Genomic DNA, 13833 nt, shown 5'->3' on the forward strand with positions numbered 1-13833 from the left:
TTTGTCTTGCAGAACAGATTTCTTTCAAAGGTATCTGCAACTGATAATCATCTCACATCTCTAAAATCTCCTGATTTCCTCCAGGTTGGCAGGCACTGGTCTAGCAAACACCAAAAAAAGACATGACCCAAGCTGAAATCTGATACTGAAAAAATCCATAGCAGTATTTATATATAGCACCTGATATGTAAGCTATATGTTGCTGCAGAGAGATTTCTGGGAAAAGGTGTCAGTATAAATGTGCCCTTTAAAAGTCAAACCATAGCTGATTGATGCTGTGGAGGGAGATGTGTGGCTGCCACCTAGTGGTCAAGGTGTAAAAGTCCAGCTTTTATTTAACAAAGCATGGTGTGGCTAAGCTACATAAAGAAGGTGGATAAAGTAAGAATATACAATAGTTGTGCTGTTAATATTGATGGTGTGCTTTGAGTATACACCAAAGAGTAACTGTTGACTGAATCATTTATATTGCTTCAACACACTGTTCAATAATGTGACTAATGTAGACTTCAGAGATGGTTATCAATATATATTTTAAGGAAAATTTAAGGAAAATACAATTTTCACCATCAAGCATTATAAGCATAGCCAGCCATCATATACATAAAAACATACAATCTGTATCATTGTCTCCAAAAGTGACATTATCACAAACTACAACCATAATAACAGACAACTCAAAAAAAAGTGCAAGTTCACTTTAAAGCATGGCAAGTACAACAACATGAAACACCAATATTGTCCTATCCAAGATATGTTACAAGCTTCTGTTGGAAAGCACCATCTCTTCTATAACAAATCTGACTGAAAAGTTAATATTTCCTCTTTCACATCTATGCTGTCAAGACAAGAGCCTCAGCTTCATCTCAGTGCTTCGACAGACATTCTGTGGTCTTGAGGTCTGAAGAAATGTACAAACACAGTTGTATATGGGAAAACTTGATCATCTGTCCTCTTAATCTCAGCGTTATCATCTGAATGAGTCTCCCTACCCAAGTCAGTGGTGTTAGAGGGGGCAAGCATTATGAAGACGATGATTACGGTGGCAAGTTAAACACAGTGAGGTTTACCAGCAGATACTGAAGGGAAGAGGAATCCTGGCGGTGAACAGTCCCATGTTTTTTTCTCAGTCAAAAAGCCTTCTGTCTACATTCTCTGAATCTCAAAGAGGCGGACATCAGTGTCATACCAGATAGGAGGGTCCACATTGCTGTTTAAAAAAAAAAGATATAAGATTTAGTCAGCACAGAAAGACGACTATTTGCATACTGCTCAGCTCTTATGTCTGACTCACCGCAAATAGACGACACCCCACATGTAGGTGCGAAACCACATGGCAGTGCCTGCGTTGGCCTGATACTTTCTGATGAGGATGGGGTGAGGGACTGGCAGCAGGCCCACTAATGTGCCGTGCTGGAGAAACTTCAAGATCTCTGATTCATCTGTCAAACCCCTGCAGAGAAACATGAGCACACTTGAAAAAAAAACACACACACGCACACATTCTGGTAATATTTCAGAAGAATGTCAGCCAATATATGGCTTTTACATTCAAACTGTAAAAGGAATAGAAGTGTTTACATACTTGTCGATGCAGATCTTCTCCACCTGGGGAACTAACACTTGCAGAAGACGCATGATTGTCTGCAGGGGTAGCTTACACTTCCAGGAAAGCACCTAGGGCAGAAGAGGTAAATCTGGATCAGTCACTCATTCTGCCAAATGTCCAACATATTTCAAAAAATAAGGGGATGGATGAGAGGAAAAGATGCAACAGACCCATTCTGGTGTGGGAGCCCAAAACGATGTTGAGGATGCGCTTGACAAACGTCTTCTCTCCATTTCTGCTTCAGTGTAGAAAACATCCTGATAACATGAAGAAATAGATTTAACCAACATGACATATGCTTTTAAACAAACATATGCACACAAATGCGCACACACACTTACCTCATTATCTCTGCCTGAGTTTGACTCTGTATCACTGGTCCCGGCGGCTACACTTTGGTCTGGGGAGACAGTGTGTGGGGAATCTGTCTTTGGGACAGACACCATGGTGCCGTCCTCTGACACCTGCGACTTCTCTGTGAGCTTGTCAATGCCTGCAGGAAACCATAAATCACAGAAAACCATGCAAAAAAATTTGCTTGTGTACACGACAGATACCTACCCCCGCAGTCAGTAAGTTGACCGATAACCCAGTTTAACACTTTAAGAATAACATCCACACAGCATACAGAGTCAGTACCTGGCATGGCAACCAGACTGGCCTTCAGTGTACCAGGCTCCGCTGGCACAGCAGGGTGAGAGCCTTCCATGGATACAGTCTCCTGGGAGCTTGTGCGCGAAATGACATCTGGCGACTTCCTCTTCCTCTGCAAAGCCTTCTGAATGGAAGCAGGATCGGAGGGCAGGTTGGCCAGCTGGTGGAACACGTTACGTTTGCGGATGATGGCGTACACCAGGTTGCAGTTTCCTGCAGGCGAATGAGTGGACAGATTTATAACAAGATGTGTGTACATGAAAGCTGCAAAACCCTTTCTGATACTCCGACTCTGTCAAGCTTTCTCTCACCATCAAATTGGTACTGGATAATATTGTTAAAAGCCTCAAGAAGGAAGAATACAAGGTGATGGTTCTGGGCTGCTGAGAACAGGAACCAGCTGGTGGAGAAGGCCTCCAGCAGGTGGAGCAGTTTGTTGGCTGCCACCATTGACAGGCTCTTCAAGTAGGGAGACACTGCAGAACAAGCAGAAAAAATATAATATAATTGACATGTCATTTTTAATTCTAATGAAAATATAAAAAGTGACAACTCTATTTTTATGATATCAAAACTTTATAGTAGCTGGTTGCAAATCAAATCTGTGCATTGTCCAGCAGATGGCACCAAAGCAATTCACCGTTTACAACAATGGTGAGCAGGCAGTCAAACAGCGGTTGGAGACGCTGGTGGCCTGTGGTGATAATCTTGTGAAACACCTATAAAACAAACAGTGACAGCTGTGAGCATGGACTGTTTTTTAATTAGCCAGCAATAAAGAGCACTGCTATTTCAGGTGATGTAATGTAGCTGAGTCTCACCACTATAAGCAGGTCGGCATGAGTCCCTGTGAACACCGGGATGTCCATAGGCACATGGATGGAGTAGGGCTTGTTCAAGCGCACGCCAAAGTTTCTCTCCCCGCTCAACAGCAGCAGAATGAACACGCCAATGTGCATGAGTCCGACACGGGCTGCACCGGAGGAGAACACATCAGAATTAATGCACAGGAGAGGCAGAGGCTTGTTAGCTGCAAGGAGAATGGTAACATTGGGATGAGGCTTACACTGGTCAGCCCTGGCATCATTCAGGTAGTAGAGTATCGGAACCAGAATATCCAGCACATCGCTGCTCTTCAGGACAAAAAACAGGAACTTCTACCATGGAAACACAAAGGGGACAGTGATGAATAAAGACAGCACAGACTTTTAATGCCTCATCTGGCTGAGGAGACTCCCTATTATACTCCTTGCCAACCTTATTGAAGTCACACAGCTTCCAGAAGAGAACCAACAGCTCTTGGTGGAATTGGATTTTCTTTGTGGAGTTGGGCAGGTAAGTCTGAGTCAAAGGGTTGGTCAGCAGACGAGCTAGGCCCTTCAATACAAAGTCAAAGTCCTGCCAAATGGGAGAACACAAGAAACTTTGGACACGTGACCTTTACGGGGAAAATCTCTGCATTTTTTACAACAATAATGATATGAGTACCTCCTCTCTGTGAATCCTTGACAAATAATTCACAAACAGGTTTTCGGGGCCTGTAGACTGCACAAAGATACAGAGATTTATTTAAATGACATTAAACACATGCTACATAGTCATCTGACTTTTTTTTCTCCCTCTGTTCTTAGTGTCATACTTCTTGTTCCTCCATGCTGGATGGGGAGGCAGGGCGGTGAGGAACCCCTCCGTCGTGCTCCAGTGTCACAATAAGGACCTGCACAGCTTGCTCCACCAGCTGCTCCCGGTAGTCAGAGAAGAGCAAGTGGTTGTACGGGATGCCGTAGCCCACTGGATCATAAGCACACACCACGTTCAGCAGAGAGGTGAACAGAGGCAGAGCATGTCTGGAGACAAAAACACAGAGACCATGTCAGCAAATCATTTGCATCTGTGAGTCTCTAGCTGGTATTACATGAAAAGAGTTGACAATTTTAATATGTCATTTATAATGAAATGTCCTATTCTAGTCACCACAGAAACATCTACATAAATATAAAATAATGTGGCAGTACAGGGACACGTGAGCAGTCATTTCTTGACTTTGGAAATAGTAGTTGGCAAGAAAAGGATAAAAAAAAGTTAAGGTCATCTTACAAGCTTTTATTTCTGAAATTTCATCCACATCTCACTGACAACTGAGCCAAACCATCTCCATGGTAACTGAGCTAACTCAACTTTTGATAAAGATCATGAGATGTGGTTGAAAGCTCTTAGAAAACCTTGTAAGTAAACCTCTTCGTATTCTGCTTCTGTCCATTCACATTATTGTCAACTCATATAATCAAGGTTTTACTTCATATGCCATTTTAACTCTAATTTTTTAAAAAAATCACATTGACAGTTTAATGGGTGCACATCATCACATATGTAGTTTTGTACATCACCTATTTTCTGTAGAGCAGAAGAAAGTCACCCAAGGGTTGAGCACACTGTTGTCGGATGAGGGAGGCAGGTACATGGCCTCAGAGAAGCAGGTTAGTAACAATCTTAGCAACTCGGTCCTAAAGAGAGTCAGAGACAAAGACATAAAGATGGACAAAAGCAAAAGGTCTGTCAATCCAACATGTAGATGACAAAGTAAAGACTGTTTGTGACACATATGCTGCCAAGCACAGCTGGACACGGCCAGCTGACTCACCTATTCAGATCATGGATGTAGTTGAGAGGTGGGGACTGTGCAAAGCCCACCCCTGCCTCCCAGATGTATTCACAGCTGTCTATGGACTGCATGTTCTCTACCGAGTCCTAGACAGGGCAACAACAAATTATTTTATTCAATGTATCAATTAGCATTTTTCAGAACTCCTTAAACCTAAAGGACATATTAGGTTGTTTAATGCTGCAAGAGAGGAATCAGAAAACACCATGGTCGTAATGTATGGTGAAGGTTGGGCAACAAAAACATTACTTTAACTGTTAAACAGAGACTGTTGGTAAGAAATGGGATGTGCACACCTGTCTCCAAAGTCAAGCTTTGTCCACCACCGCAGCCCAAGCAGCCTTAATTTTCCACTTCCTTACACTTACACTTGTTTGTGCTTTAGCACTATCAGAAAACATAAGTTTGTTTTAAAGAACAAACAACCCATTCTGTCACAGTAACTTTCTCTCAAGTTCCCTGGAGGCTATTTGAGTCCATTTTCCATGATGCCTGTTTAGGGCAGAAATAGTAAAGTGATGGGGAAACAATGAGCATAATATACTGCAATTTACCAGACAGGTTTTAACCCCTAAAGAGCACTCAAGTTGTAGTCTAACAGGCAAGTCATTACTCATGAAGGACAAGGAGTTCTTCCTGGTGACAATGATCTCTTCTCCTCAGAGAATCTTGGGTGACAGGTTAGTTGAGCAACTTTAGACCAGGAAGAAGGAAGCAGCGCTCCAAAAATATGACAAGGGAAAAATGCAAGATGTTTGCATACCCATGTTCCACTATTGTCATAGTGTGTGCATAGTGTTTTTGACACTGACTACTCACTGGGCCTCTCTTGTGGCTGTGCACAGTGAAGTCAGGGCAGAAGAGCAGGTCAGCGATAGCCAAAAGCAGGGACTCGGCCAGTGGTCGAGCCCCATCGTCATCATCCAGCTCATCTGTCTGGAAAGGAAGGACATATTTATGAGCCTAGATTTAGAATGTTGAACATCATTCTCTACCATTCATTGAGTAAAGTGGCATAAATGGTCAAATTTAAAAGTGTTCATGGCTTGGAGGAAATGACTCAGTGCAGCTTACATTAACTTCCAGCATTATATTTCCTGCTCTACAGGAAAAAAGGATAATATACCTCCTTACAACTTGAATGAGGAAACCAATTTAAATGATCTGCTGAGTGAAAGATATATAGTCATGAAAAGGATAGACTTGATGCACTCATTATATTCTATTACTGAAGTGAGTAAGCATCTGAGAAGCCTGATGAGAACACTGTATTTTTGTAACTGAGCTACTATATTTTTAGTAACAGACAAAAGCATCTTACGTCACTGTCTGATGAGAGTGATTAAAAAGCCTGTTTTGTGTTAAAATAAGCTCCTTTCTTTTCTGCGCCCACTCACCCCAGCCCGTCCAGCACCGGGCACCGTTGACCAGAAGAATCCTCTCCAGTCCTGGTCCTCAAAGATGTAGGGAAGGATGCGGGTCAGGATGCGGGTGCAGTTCAGGATCACCTGCTTCTCCCTCTCTGTGGGGCAGCCAGACTCTGCACCCTGCACCAGCTTCTCCACAGCCTGAGAAGTCAGGAAACATGACCACAGGAGGAACGTGAGAGTGAGTATGTATGGCATGGAGACCTCTTCTCAGCCAGGCACACTGTTAAGATTGTTTTATGTCACACAGATAAAGCTTGGTATTGTGTTTTTAAGTCAATTTCAGTGATCCAATTTGCTTCAGCAACACTAGTGCTAGTTCTCATCTGGTTAATGAGGCATTACCCAGTCAACATGCATAGTATGACAACACACATGTTAGTTTCAGGCATGTTTTTCCATTAGAAATTATGGTAATACTATTTTTTAAACATCCCAATGAGTCTGATCATATGAGCAGAGAAGAAAAACCTCTACAGTGAACAAATTCTTATAATATTTCTCATTTGCTATGCCTTTGTTCTTGGAGCACAAAGATGCAACATCGAGCAAAGGCAACTGTCAACAATGCTTAAGTGTCTTGATTTTGTTTGGGTCAGTAAACATGACGCAGTGGCTGCAGTAGCTGCAGTTGGATCAACAGCAGTTCGTAATTGGTCATTAAAGACTGTATGTTCTTCCTGTCATTTACACTGGAAAGTACACTGCATATCTACACTTTGTTTGCCCCAAAACAACTGGGACGTGTGCTGTTGTTTTGGGCCTGTAACATCCATTTACTGTTGAAAATTATTCATTATCTACATTTAATCAACAGCACGCTGCAGCCGGTGTCCAAAATAGTTAACAAACCCCTTTGAATCAGCTCAGCTTCAAGGGCTCTCTTCTCGTCCTCTTTATTTAATTAGGCTGCATGTACCCAGTATGTCTGTTTTGTTTCTGATAGGCAGCTTCAAATGGAAGCTGGGAGCAAGAGACAGGAAGCAAGGGGAAAGGAAGGGGAGTTGACTCACTCATTCCCACATTTAAGAGCATGAGGCCTTGCTGACGGACACAAGTGTCGGGTGCATTGTTTTAAAATATTATTATTCCATGAGGTAGCTTTAATGTAAACATGTCCCCGTGCAATTTAATCTCCCACATCACAAAAACATCATGCTGCACAGATGTCAGTGGCGTTTTCCGTGACTTCTACCTTGTAGCAGAGGGTTGCTAAATTTGATGGGGACTCCTCTCGAACAGCTCTTATCTCTGCAGCTGGCACCAGTGCAAAAACATCCTGGACCGTGGTGGTGGTGTCTGCCCAGAACTGGTCCCAGAAGGCATCGTCTGTGGCTTCCACTGGCTATAGAAAAGAATGTTTGCATTTCAGTTCCCTTATAACTGAGCCAAAGGGAGCATTTCATGTCAGTGAGATTTCAAATACAATAGATATTTGCATTGCAGTGCAGTGCATTATAATACCAATAGGCGCTTTTCATCATAATGCATACATGGTTGTTAAGTCTTGTACAACACAGCTCCCCCAATGCCTGCCTAATGGCAATGTAAACACAACCTCTGTTCTAGCAACAGCGAGGAAGCGTTATCTGGCACAGTGATCTAAGCACAGTCCACCTGCCGCATCTGCAAACGTGGTCATTTCGAGACCTACGTCACCAGCTTAGATTCAGCTACGCCATCGTTTATTCTATCGTCAAAACTAAACATGTACAGGCTGAATGAAGGTTTACGGTAATCTGCATCGTAAAATCGACCGTCATTTAATCCAACAGTTTATGACAATTGCGATCTGTTTGGAGTTCGGTTCATGCGGTCTTTTACATCGACCTTATAAACATTTAAATCACGTAAAGATAATTCAACCATGATTAAAAACGCTGTATGCAACATGAGACAATTTGAGGTTGTTTGTTTTTTGCTGCCACATGAAAAGCATTATCTCATCTCGGTGATGCTCTCCAGTGCGCTCATTCGCTCTGTCTCTCTATGTAATCATTTTATCCAAGTGAATAGAAGCGCATTTACCTGTGTTTTGGTTGTCAGCTGAATTACCGCCTTCCTGAAGTTCAGTTTTGAGTCAGTGCTGCCCATTGCGATTATTTCCCTTTATACTAACAGGACCGCTGCTACTGAGGATCCCTGATAATCTCACCTCCGTCCTTCGCTTGAGTCATTGGCGGAGGCGTTTTTTTTTTTTTTACACTATTGGTTGGCTGGACGGGCTGCACCACAGGGTGTAACTTCCGGGTTGGGAAGATGTCAACCACTTAGTTCAGTTGGATGTATTTGTTTGGAGCATTCTAACTGCTATAAACAAAACAATATATTTTTCTGATATCATTAAGCTGGAAATAATTCCATACTTATAAAATAGCAGTAAAGGTTTTATCGGGAGATGATCGCGCACTGACTGTTACATTATTTATCTTTTTCTTAAATTGCACACAGTTAGGTATTATGAACCCTTAAAGCAATTATTACATCCAACGCCAATATCTCGAATTAAACCGTTCTGTGGTAAACAGCGACATCTTTTGGGAAAATTCATACTAAATCAGGCCATAGGCCAATATTTGTCGACTGGGGCGTCTGATTAAGAGTAATCACATTTTAATAGCAGGACACAAATTAATAAACTCATGCCGTTCAGCAAAGTTCAGTAAAATATTGAATTAGTGGTCGGCTTTCTTGTAGACTATTGCACTAAAAACTGCGCCAGTGTTTTTTTTAATGCTGCCTTCATGTGCTACTCGTAAGCTCCTATTTTCTTTCCGAAATTAGTGTACCTTTGTAACATACGTGTAACCTACAGAAAAGTAACAGGATCCACCACTTTGGTTACCATAATTATTTTTGTAAGTATTGTGCTGACTACACTTGACATCACCGGAGCCATGGGATACTATACTGTAAATCGCCAACTAGCATAACAAACATATAATGTGTCCGACAGTCCCTAAAAGCAGCATCACCGGTCCCTGCGCAGCCGCAGTGCCATGTAAACACAACTGCCGCGGTTGGCTGAGGTCGAAGTCAGGCTAATATCGCTAGCTAAATTGAGCTAAAAGAACTGTAGTTTTACTTTTTTCTGCGGTACGAATATTGTTAGCCGTGCATGAATGAAACTACGCGATTTCTGCAGTATGTGCTGTAGTCAGCTAGCTAATTAAGAACAGCTAAGAAGGTTAGCAAGCGGTGACGTTAGCGTTAGCTTGTAACCAATGATAAAGCGTTCGAGGCTGGCTTGTTAACTAGCTGGCCCGTTAGCGGCCGACCCTTTTGCAGTTTAACAGTACATGTCTAGTTATTCGCTGTAGCTGATAATTTTGCCAGGTGTTGCCATAATGACTGATATCACCACGTCATTACTCAGTGTAATTAGCTAGTGTAGTTAACTCAGGTGATAGGCCATCGACTGACCGGAAACAAGCTACATTAACAAGTTGATAACATCAACCAGCCGTTGTCGTCGAGTCTGATCAGAACATATACAAAAAAGGAAAGTCGTCGTGATTCATTTCACTGTCATCATATGTTGACTGAAAACAGGTGAGTAAGACATATAGTTACTGTCAAGTGTTTTTGAAACAAATAGTGAAGTATCGTTATCTGTGGCCCTTATTAGCCGCTCTCAGCAGTCATTTAAAACAATGTTCATTATGCTAACATGATTTGGACTTACGCACGCGATCAGCAGTTGGTGGTGCATTTGTTACACCAACAAGATAACTATAATAGACTTTCCCCGTTCTCGTTGTTTTACCGGTGGTAACATTGCTAGCTTGTGTTGGGTACAGTAACGACAGCTTGCAGTGCAGTGAACAGCATTATGTAGTGGCTTTAACGTTTAATGATATGGCAGTATAGCATTATGTATACACTGTGGCAGAATCAGATTAGAGTGGATAGATAATGCTCGCTCTCAAATCTACCAGCCTTCCTTAGGGGTACTCTGATCTCAAATGATGCCTCCAGATTTCTAACAGATTAGTGAGACTATTCATTCATATGTGACCAGTAGCATATATACATGCGTCTGTGTGTTTTAAAACGTCTATCTGTTTGTGCCCAAACAGGAAACGGCAGCGCAGTGGTGGTGATGAGGAGAGTGGCCACCTGGTGCCCCAAGCCAAAAGGCAGACTGGAGCTCATCCTCTCTCTCCTGAGCCAGGCCGGGATGCCTGGGACTCTGAGGTACAAACAAGTGTCAGTGGACATAAAATATTAACACTAAGCAATCTGAGACAGAAGCTGGGCAAGCAGTCGGTTCACTGCTTAGAACCAAAAAAGAAAAAACAAGATACATTGATGCCTTTTTAGTTGTCTGTTTTCTGTTCACACAGATTTATTACCAAGTGGTGTATGCACTGACAGCTTTAAAGACTGTCATCCTGTGTTATCTATGCTGCATGTACTCATGAGTGGAAATCAAATTTGGTGACAACAACTGAAGACAAGTCATGCAGTACTTTACTCTGCTTTATGTGTTTGTTTATTTTTCCTGGTGGTAACAGTGAGCATAAATAAATAGGTAGTTATGGACATTATTAGTCAAGACTGTAACTGGATTTTAGATGTCACTGATAGTGACAAACAGGATAAAAAAAGAGCATCTTGTACCACAATATTACTTAATTTCTCACAACTCCTTTTCACTTTCACTGATCAACAGGAGATCATGGGAAAAAATTCTCGCAATCATTGCTCAAAAATGTTGATTATAGTAACCTATGATCAACAGTTTTGTTTTTGCATTCATGCCAGAATTGCATGTTGTGTGTTTTTTGTCAGGGTGTTATGGGGTGTCTCAGACACCAAAATGAAATCCTTCCATCCATCCATCCATCCATCCATCCATTTTCTTCCTTGTATCCGGAGCCGGTTCAGTGTGATTGCAGAACCTCTGGCTGTTGACAAATTCATATCTCTGGTCATAAACAATGGAAGAGGTTTCCCAGCATACTGCTAATGTTGACATCTGCATTTCAGTCATCCAACAGTGAGAGCAGCAGCAGCATCAGCAGTCCAGAACATGCAGCTGGGAGCTGTAGTAGTCAGTGTGTTGTCGGCCCTTGCAGTCCCCTCAGCTCTGGTGACCCCTCAGAACTGGCTGGCCCTACAAACCTGGTGTCCTACCTGCAGATCAACCGCATCCTGAAAGAAGCCCACTTCCAGAGCCTGCAGAGCAGAGGCCAGCTCAGAGACACATGATGACTTGATGTCCCTCTGCCAGCCATCAGAGGACCGAGTCCCTGAAGCATGTCGGAGCACCACATGCTGAATCACTTCACTCAGCTCTTCCCCACCCATCTCCAGTTACTGTGATATCTCACAGCTCTACATATCTGTGGATGGAGACCAGCTCCTGGTCAGGTATCTGGAGGGTGTTCATCATTCAAATAAATCAAAGTGATAATCATTTTAGCAATAATAACTGTGTGATCCACTTCAACATTTTTTTGTGATCCACTTAATTTCTGACCAGTCTGGTTTACATGCTGCTCTACGAGCCTTTATAGTGACTGATTGATGATGATGTATCCCTGTGTTTTGTCTTAAATGTTGTATGAAAGCAGTGCTACTGGAGCTGCACAAATGGCACCAAACACAATTTTAGGCCGGTCAGCGTGTGACCTGTTTAGTCTCCTAGTAGGGTACTTGGTTGTTTTATGCCGAATCTGATGTCTGTGTGAGTACACGGACCAGTCTCAGGGAGGATTTGCACTTGTCTTGGACTGCTCATTTGTTTTCATATTCAGACAGGGACCCCTTTACAGGGGGCTGTAGAAGCCATGGGTGTTAACTTGGCCAAGGAAGTTGTTTTCTGTCCTGTTTTTGTTAGTTAATAGATTATTTAAAAATCTTGTTATTAGATTTCAGCTAAATGTAGTGGAGAGTCAGGCCATGGAATACATGATTTGGTTTTAGCACGTATTTAGCAATTTCCCACCAGATAATGCACTCACCTGAGGTTAAAAGATCTGGCACATTCATCCCATATTTAACTATTAGTGCTAATGTGTATTGAGATGCAGATCCAGTTCCATGTGCAGATTCAAATTATGATTTGATTATGATTTCTATGTTTTATTTTCTCCACATCATGTAATAGATACATTTCATGAACTCTTGTGAGCGCAACATTTTATGATCTTGACGTTACCCTTCTGGTCTTCTCATGATCACGCTACAGATTGTGATATTGGAATAATCCTCTATAATCAGCAGTGCCGCCAAATGTCGGCACTCATCTATGAGAATTTAATACCGTTATTATAAACTGATGCAACTATAAGCAAATGAAGAGCCCATGTAATGTCACTATAGTACTCTCTTATAGGGAGCAATGGTGCACCTGTGCTAGCTAGGAAATGGTTACCAATGTAATGACCTTGGACACAAAGCAATATCAGGTCGAGATTGCATATAGTTTGTGGATTATGAATAGATGGATAAATACTCGATCTTGTGCATCTTTTCTAATAATTGTGAGAATACAGATTGATTTATGTCGAAATGGATCCCAAGATAACAAAGCTTACTGCTGAGATCATGAGAGAATAATTTAGAATAATTAGATTATTATGATACAGAGAAAACAATAGTAACACCCATGAACTCTACAACCTTCCAAACTTTGTAGGCTTTCGCAATCTTTTTTCTTTTTTTCCAAATTGGGGGCTGTATGACAACGATCATTCGAGCGTGTAGGGAAATGTAGTTCTTTTGAGTCCAGAGGGGGTGTTACAGTACAGCCTTTGGGAACAAAAAGACATTCCCCTGGCTTTGTCTGCAATATTACTGAAGCTACTAAAATGCTGTTTCAATTGCAGGCAAGCCTCTTTGCTTGTGCACTACCATTCAATGGTTGCTGTATGAATGTCCACGTGCACTGAACATCCAGGTACAAGCACTGACCGCAAGGCTGTGCGTCTCTCCTTTTCTCAAAGCGGGATTGGTTTTGTCACTGAAACTTTTATCCCAGGAGTAAGCTCAGCTGTTTATTTTTTTAATTTCTATTTCTTGTTTTCAGACTGGTGTGTCAGAAATGAAAGCATTTTGAAGATGTGGTTTATTTTTTTTAATGATATATTTTTTGTATTTAGTAATGTACATGACATTAACCTGCCATTGTTTTTTTTTTCTTCTTGTAAATATCCCTTCATTTCAAAAATAAAAGTTAATGTTTTTGAATTAAGGCATTCTTTAGTTTTTTTTTTTTTTTCATATGCATAATGAGTCATAGCAGGGTGAAATGTCGAGGCAGCACTTGGCATTTCCTAAAATTGTGTAATAAATCTCAAACACAGCGATGCTGGGATGGTGTGGGTCTATTCGCACTGTGCCTCACTGAGGAAATACTTGTTAGGTTTGCGTGCTATGTACTCTATGTGCATACAGGAATTCCCTCTATCCTCCTTTTTTCCTCCAAATGACCAGTAATGAATGACTCCCCATGCATTGAGACCATCATTAAT

At 41.8% G+C, this 13833-nt stretch overlaps 2 protein-coding genes across 2 annotated transcripts; one reads left to right on the plus strand and one right to left on the minus strand.

Annotated features, from left to right (window-relative positions):
* Positions 1 to 514: 514 nt before the first annotated feature.
* hid1a (HID1 domain containing a) lies at positions 515 to 8554 on the minus strand. The gene is made up of 19 exons (XM_018704699.2): positions 8381 to 8554; positions 7548 to 7697; positions 6323 to 6493; positions 5745 to 5861; positions 4905 to 5011; positions 4651 to 4767; positions 3903 to 4110; positions 3752 to 3808; positions 3521 to 3661; positions 3330 to 3420; positions 3085 to 3236; positions 2904 to 2982; positions 2575 to 2739; positions 2249 to 2476; positions 1951 to 2102; positions 1780 to 1866; positions 1586 to 1677; positions 1295 to 1453; positions 515 to 1210 (listed from the first exon to the last, which is right to left on the minus strand). Exons 1-19 carry the CDS (start codon positions 8444 to 8446, stop codon positions 1147 to 1149), a joined length of 2403 nt encoding a protein of 800 aa, XP_018560215.1. The 5' UTR covers positions 8447 to 8554; the 3' UTR covers positions 515 to 1146.
* Positions 8555 to 9331: 777 nt separating this feature from the next.
* On the plus strand, positions 9332 to 13549 carry LOC108902722 (uncharacterized). The gene is made up of 3 exons (XM_018704700.2): positions 9332 to 9904; positions 10432 to 10549; positions 11345 to 13549. Exons 1-3 carry the CDS (start codon positions 9888 to 9890, stop codon positions 11564 to 11566), a joined length of 357 nt encoding a protein of 118 aa, XP_018560216.1. The 5' UTR covers positions 9332 to 9887; the 3' UTR covers positions 11567 to 13549.
* The last annotated feature ends 284 nt before the right edge of the window (positions 13550 to 13833 follow it).

The sequence above is a fragment of the Lates calcarifer genome, linkage group LG11 (assembly GCF_001640805.2).
Source record: "Lates calcarifer isolate ASB-BC8 linkage group LG11, TLL_Latcal_v3, whole genome shotgun sequence".
Taxonomy (NCBI): Eukaryota; Metazoa; Chordata; class Actinopteri; family Centropomidae; genus Lates; species Lates calcarifer.

Bases quoted from the DNA above. Each gene is read 5' to 3' on its own strand.
- hid1a (XM_018704699.2), bottom strand. From the start codon at position 8,446: ATGGGCAGCACTGACTCAAAACTGAACTTCAGGAAGGCGGTAATTCAG. The intron at 3,809-3,902 runs GTATGACACTAA...ATCTTTGTGCAG, and splicing joins CCAGCATGGAGGAACAAGAA to TCTACAGGCCCCGAAAACCT. The intron at 2,477-2,574 runs GTGAGAGAAAGC...ATTCGCCTGCAG, and splicing joins TATCCAGTACCAATTTGATG to GAAACTGCAACCTGGTGTAC.
- LOC108902722 (XM_018704700.2), top strand. The intron at 10,550-11,344 runs GTACAAACAAGT...TCTGCATTTCAG, and splicing joins GGGATGCCTGGGACTCTGAG to TCATCCAACAGTGAGAGCAG.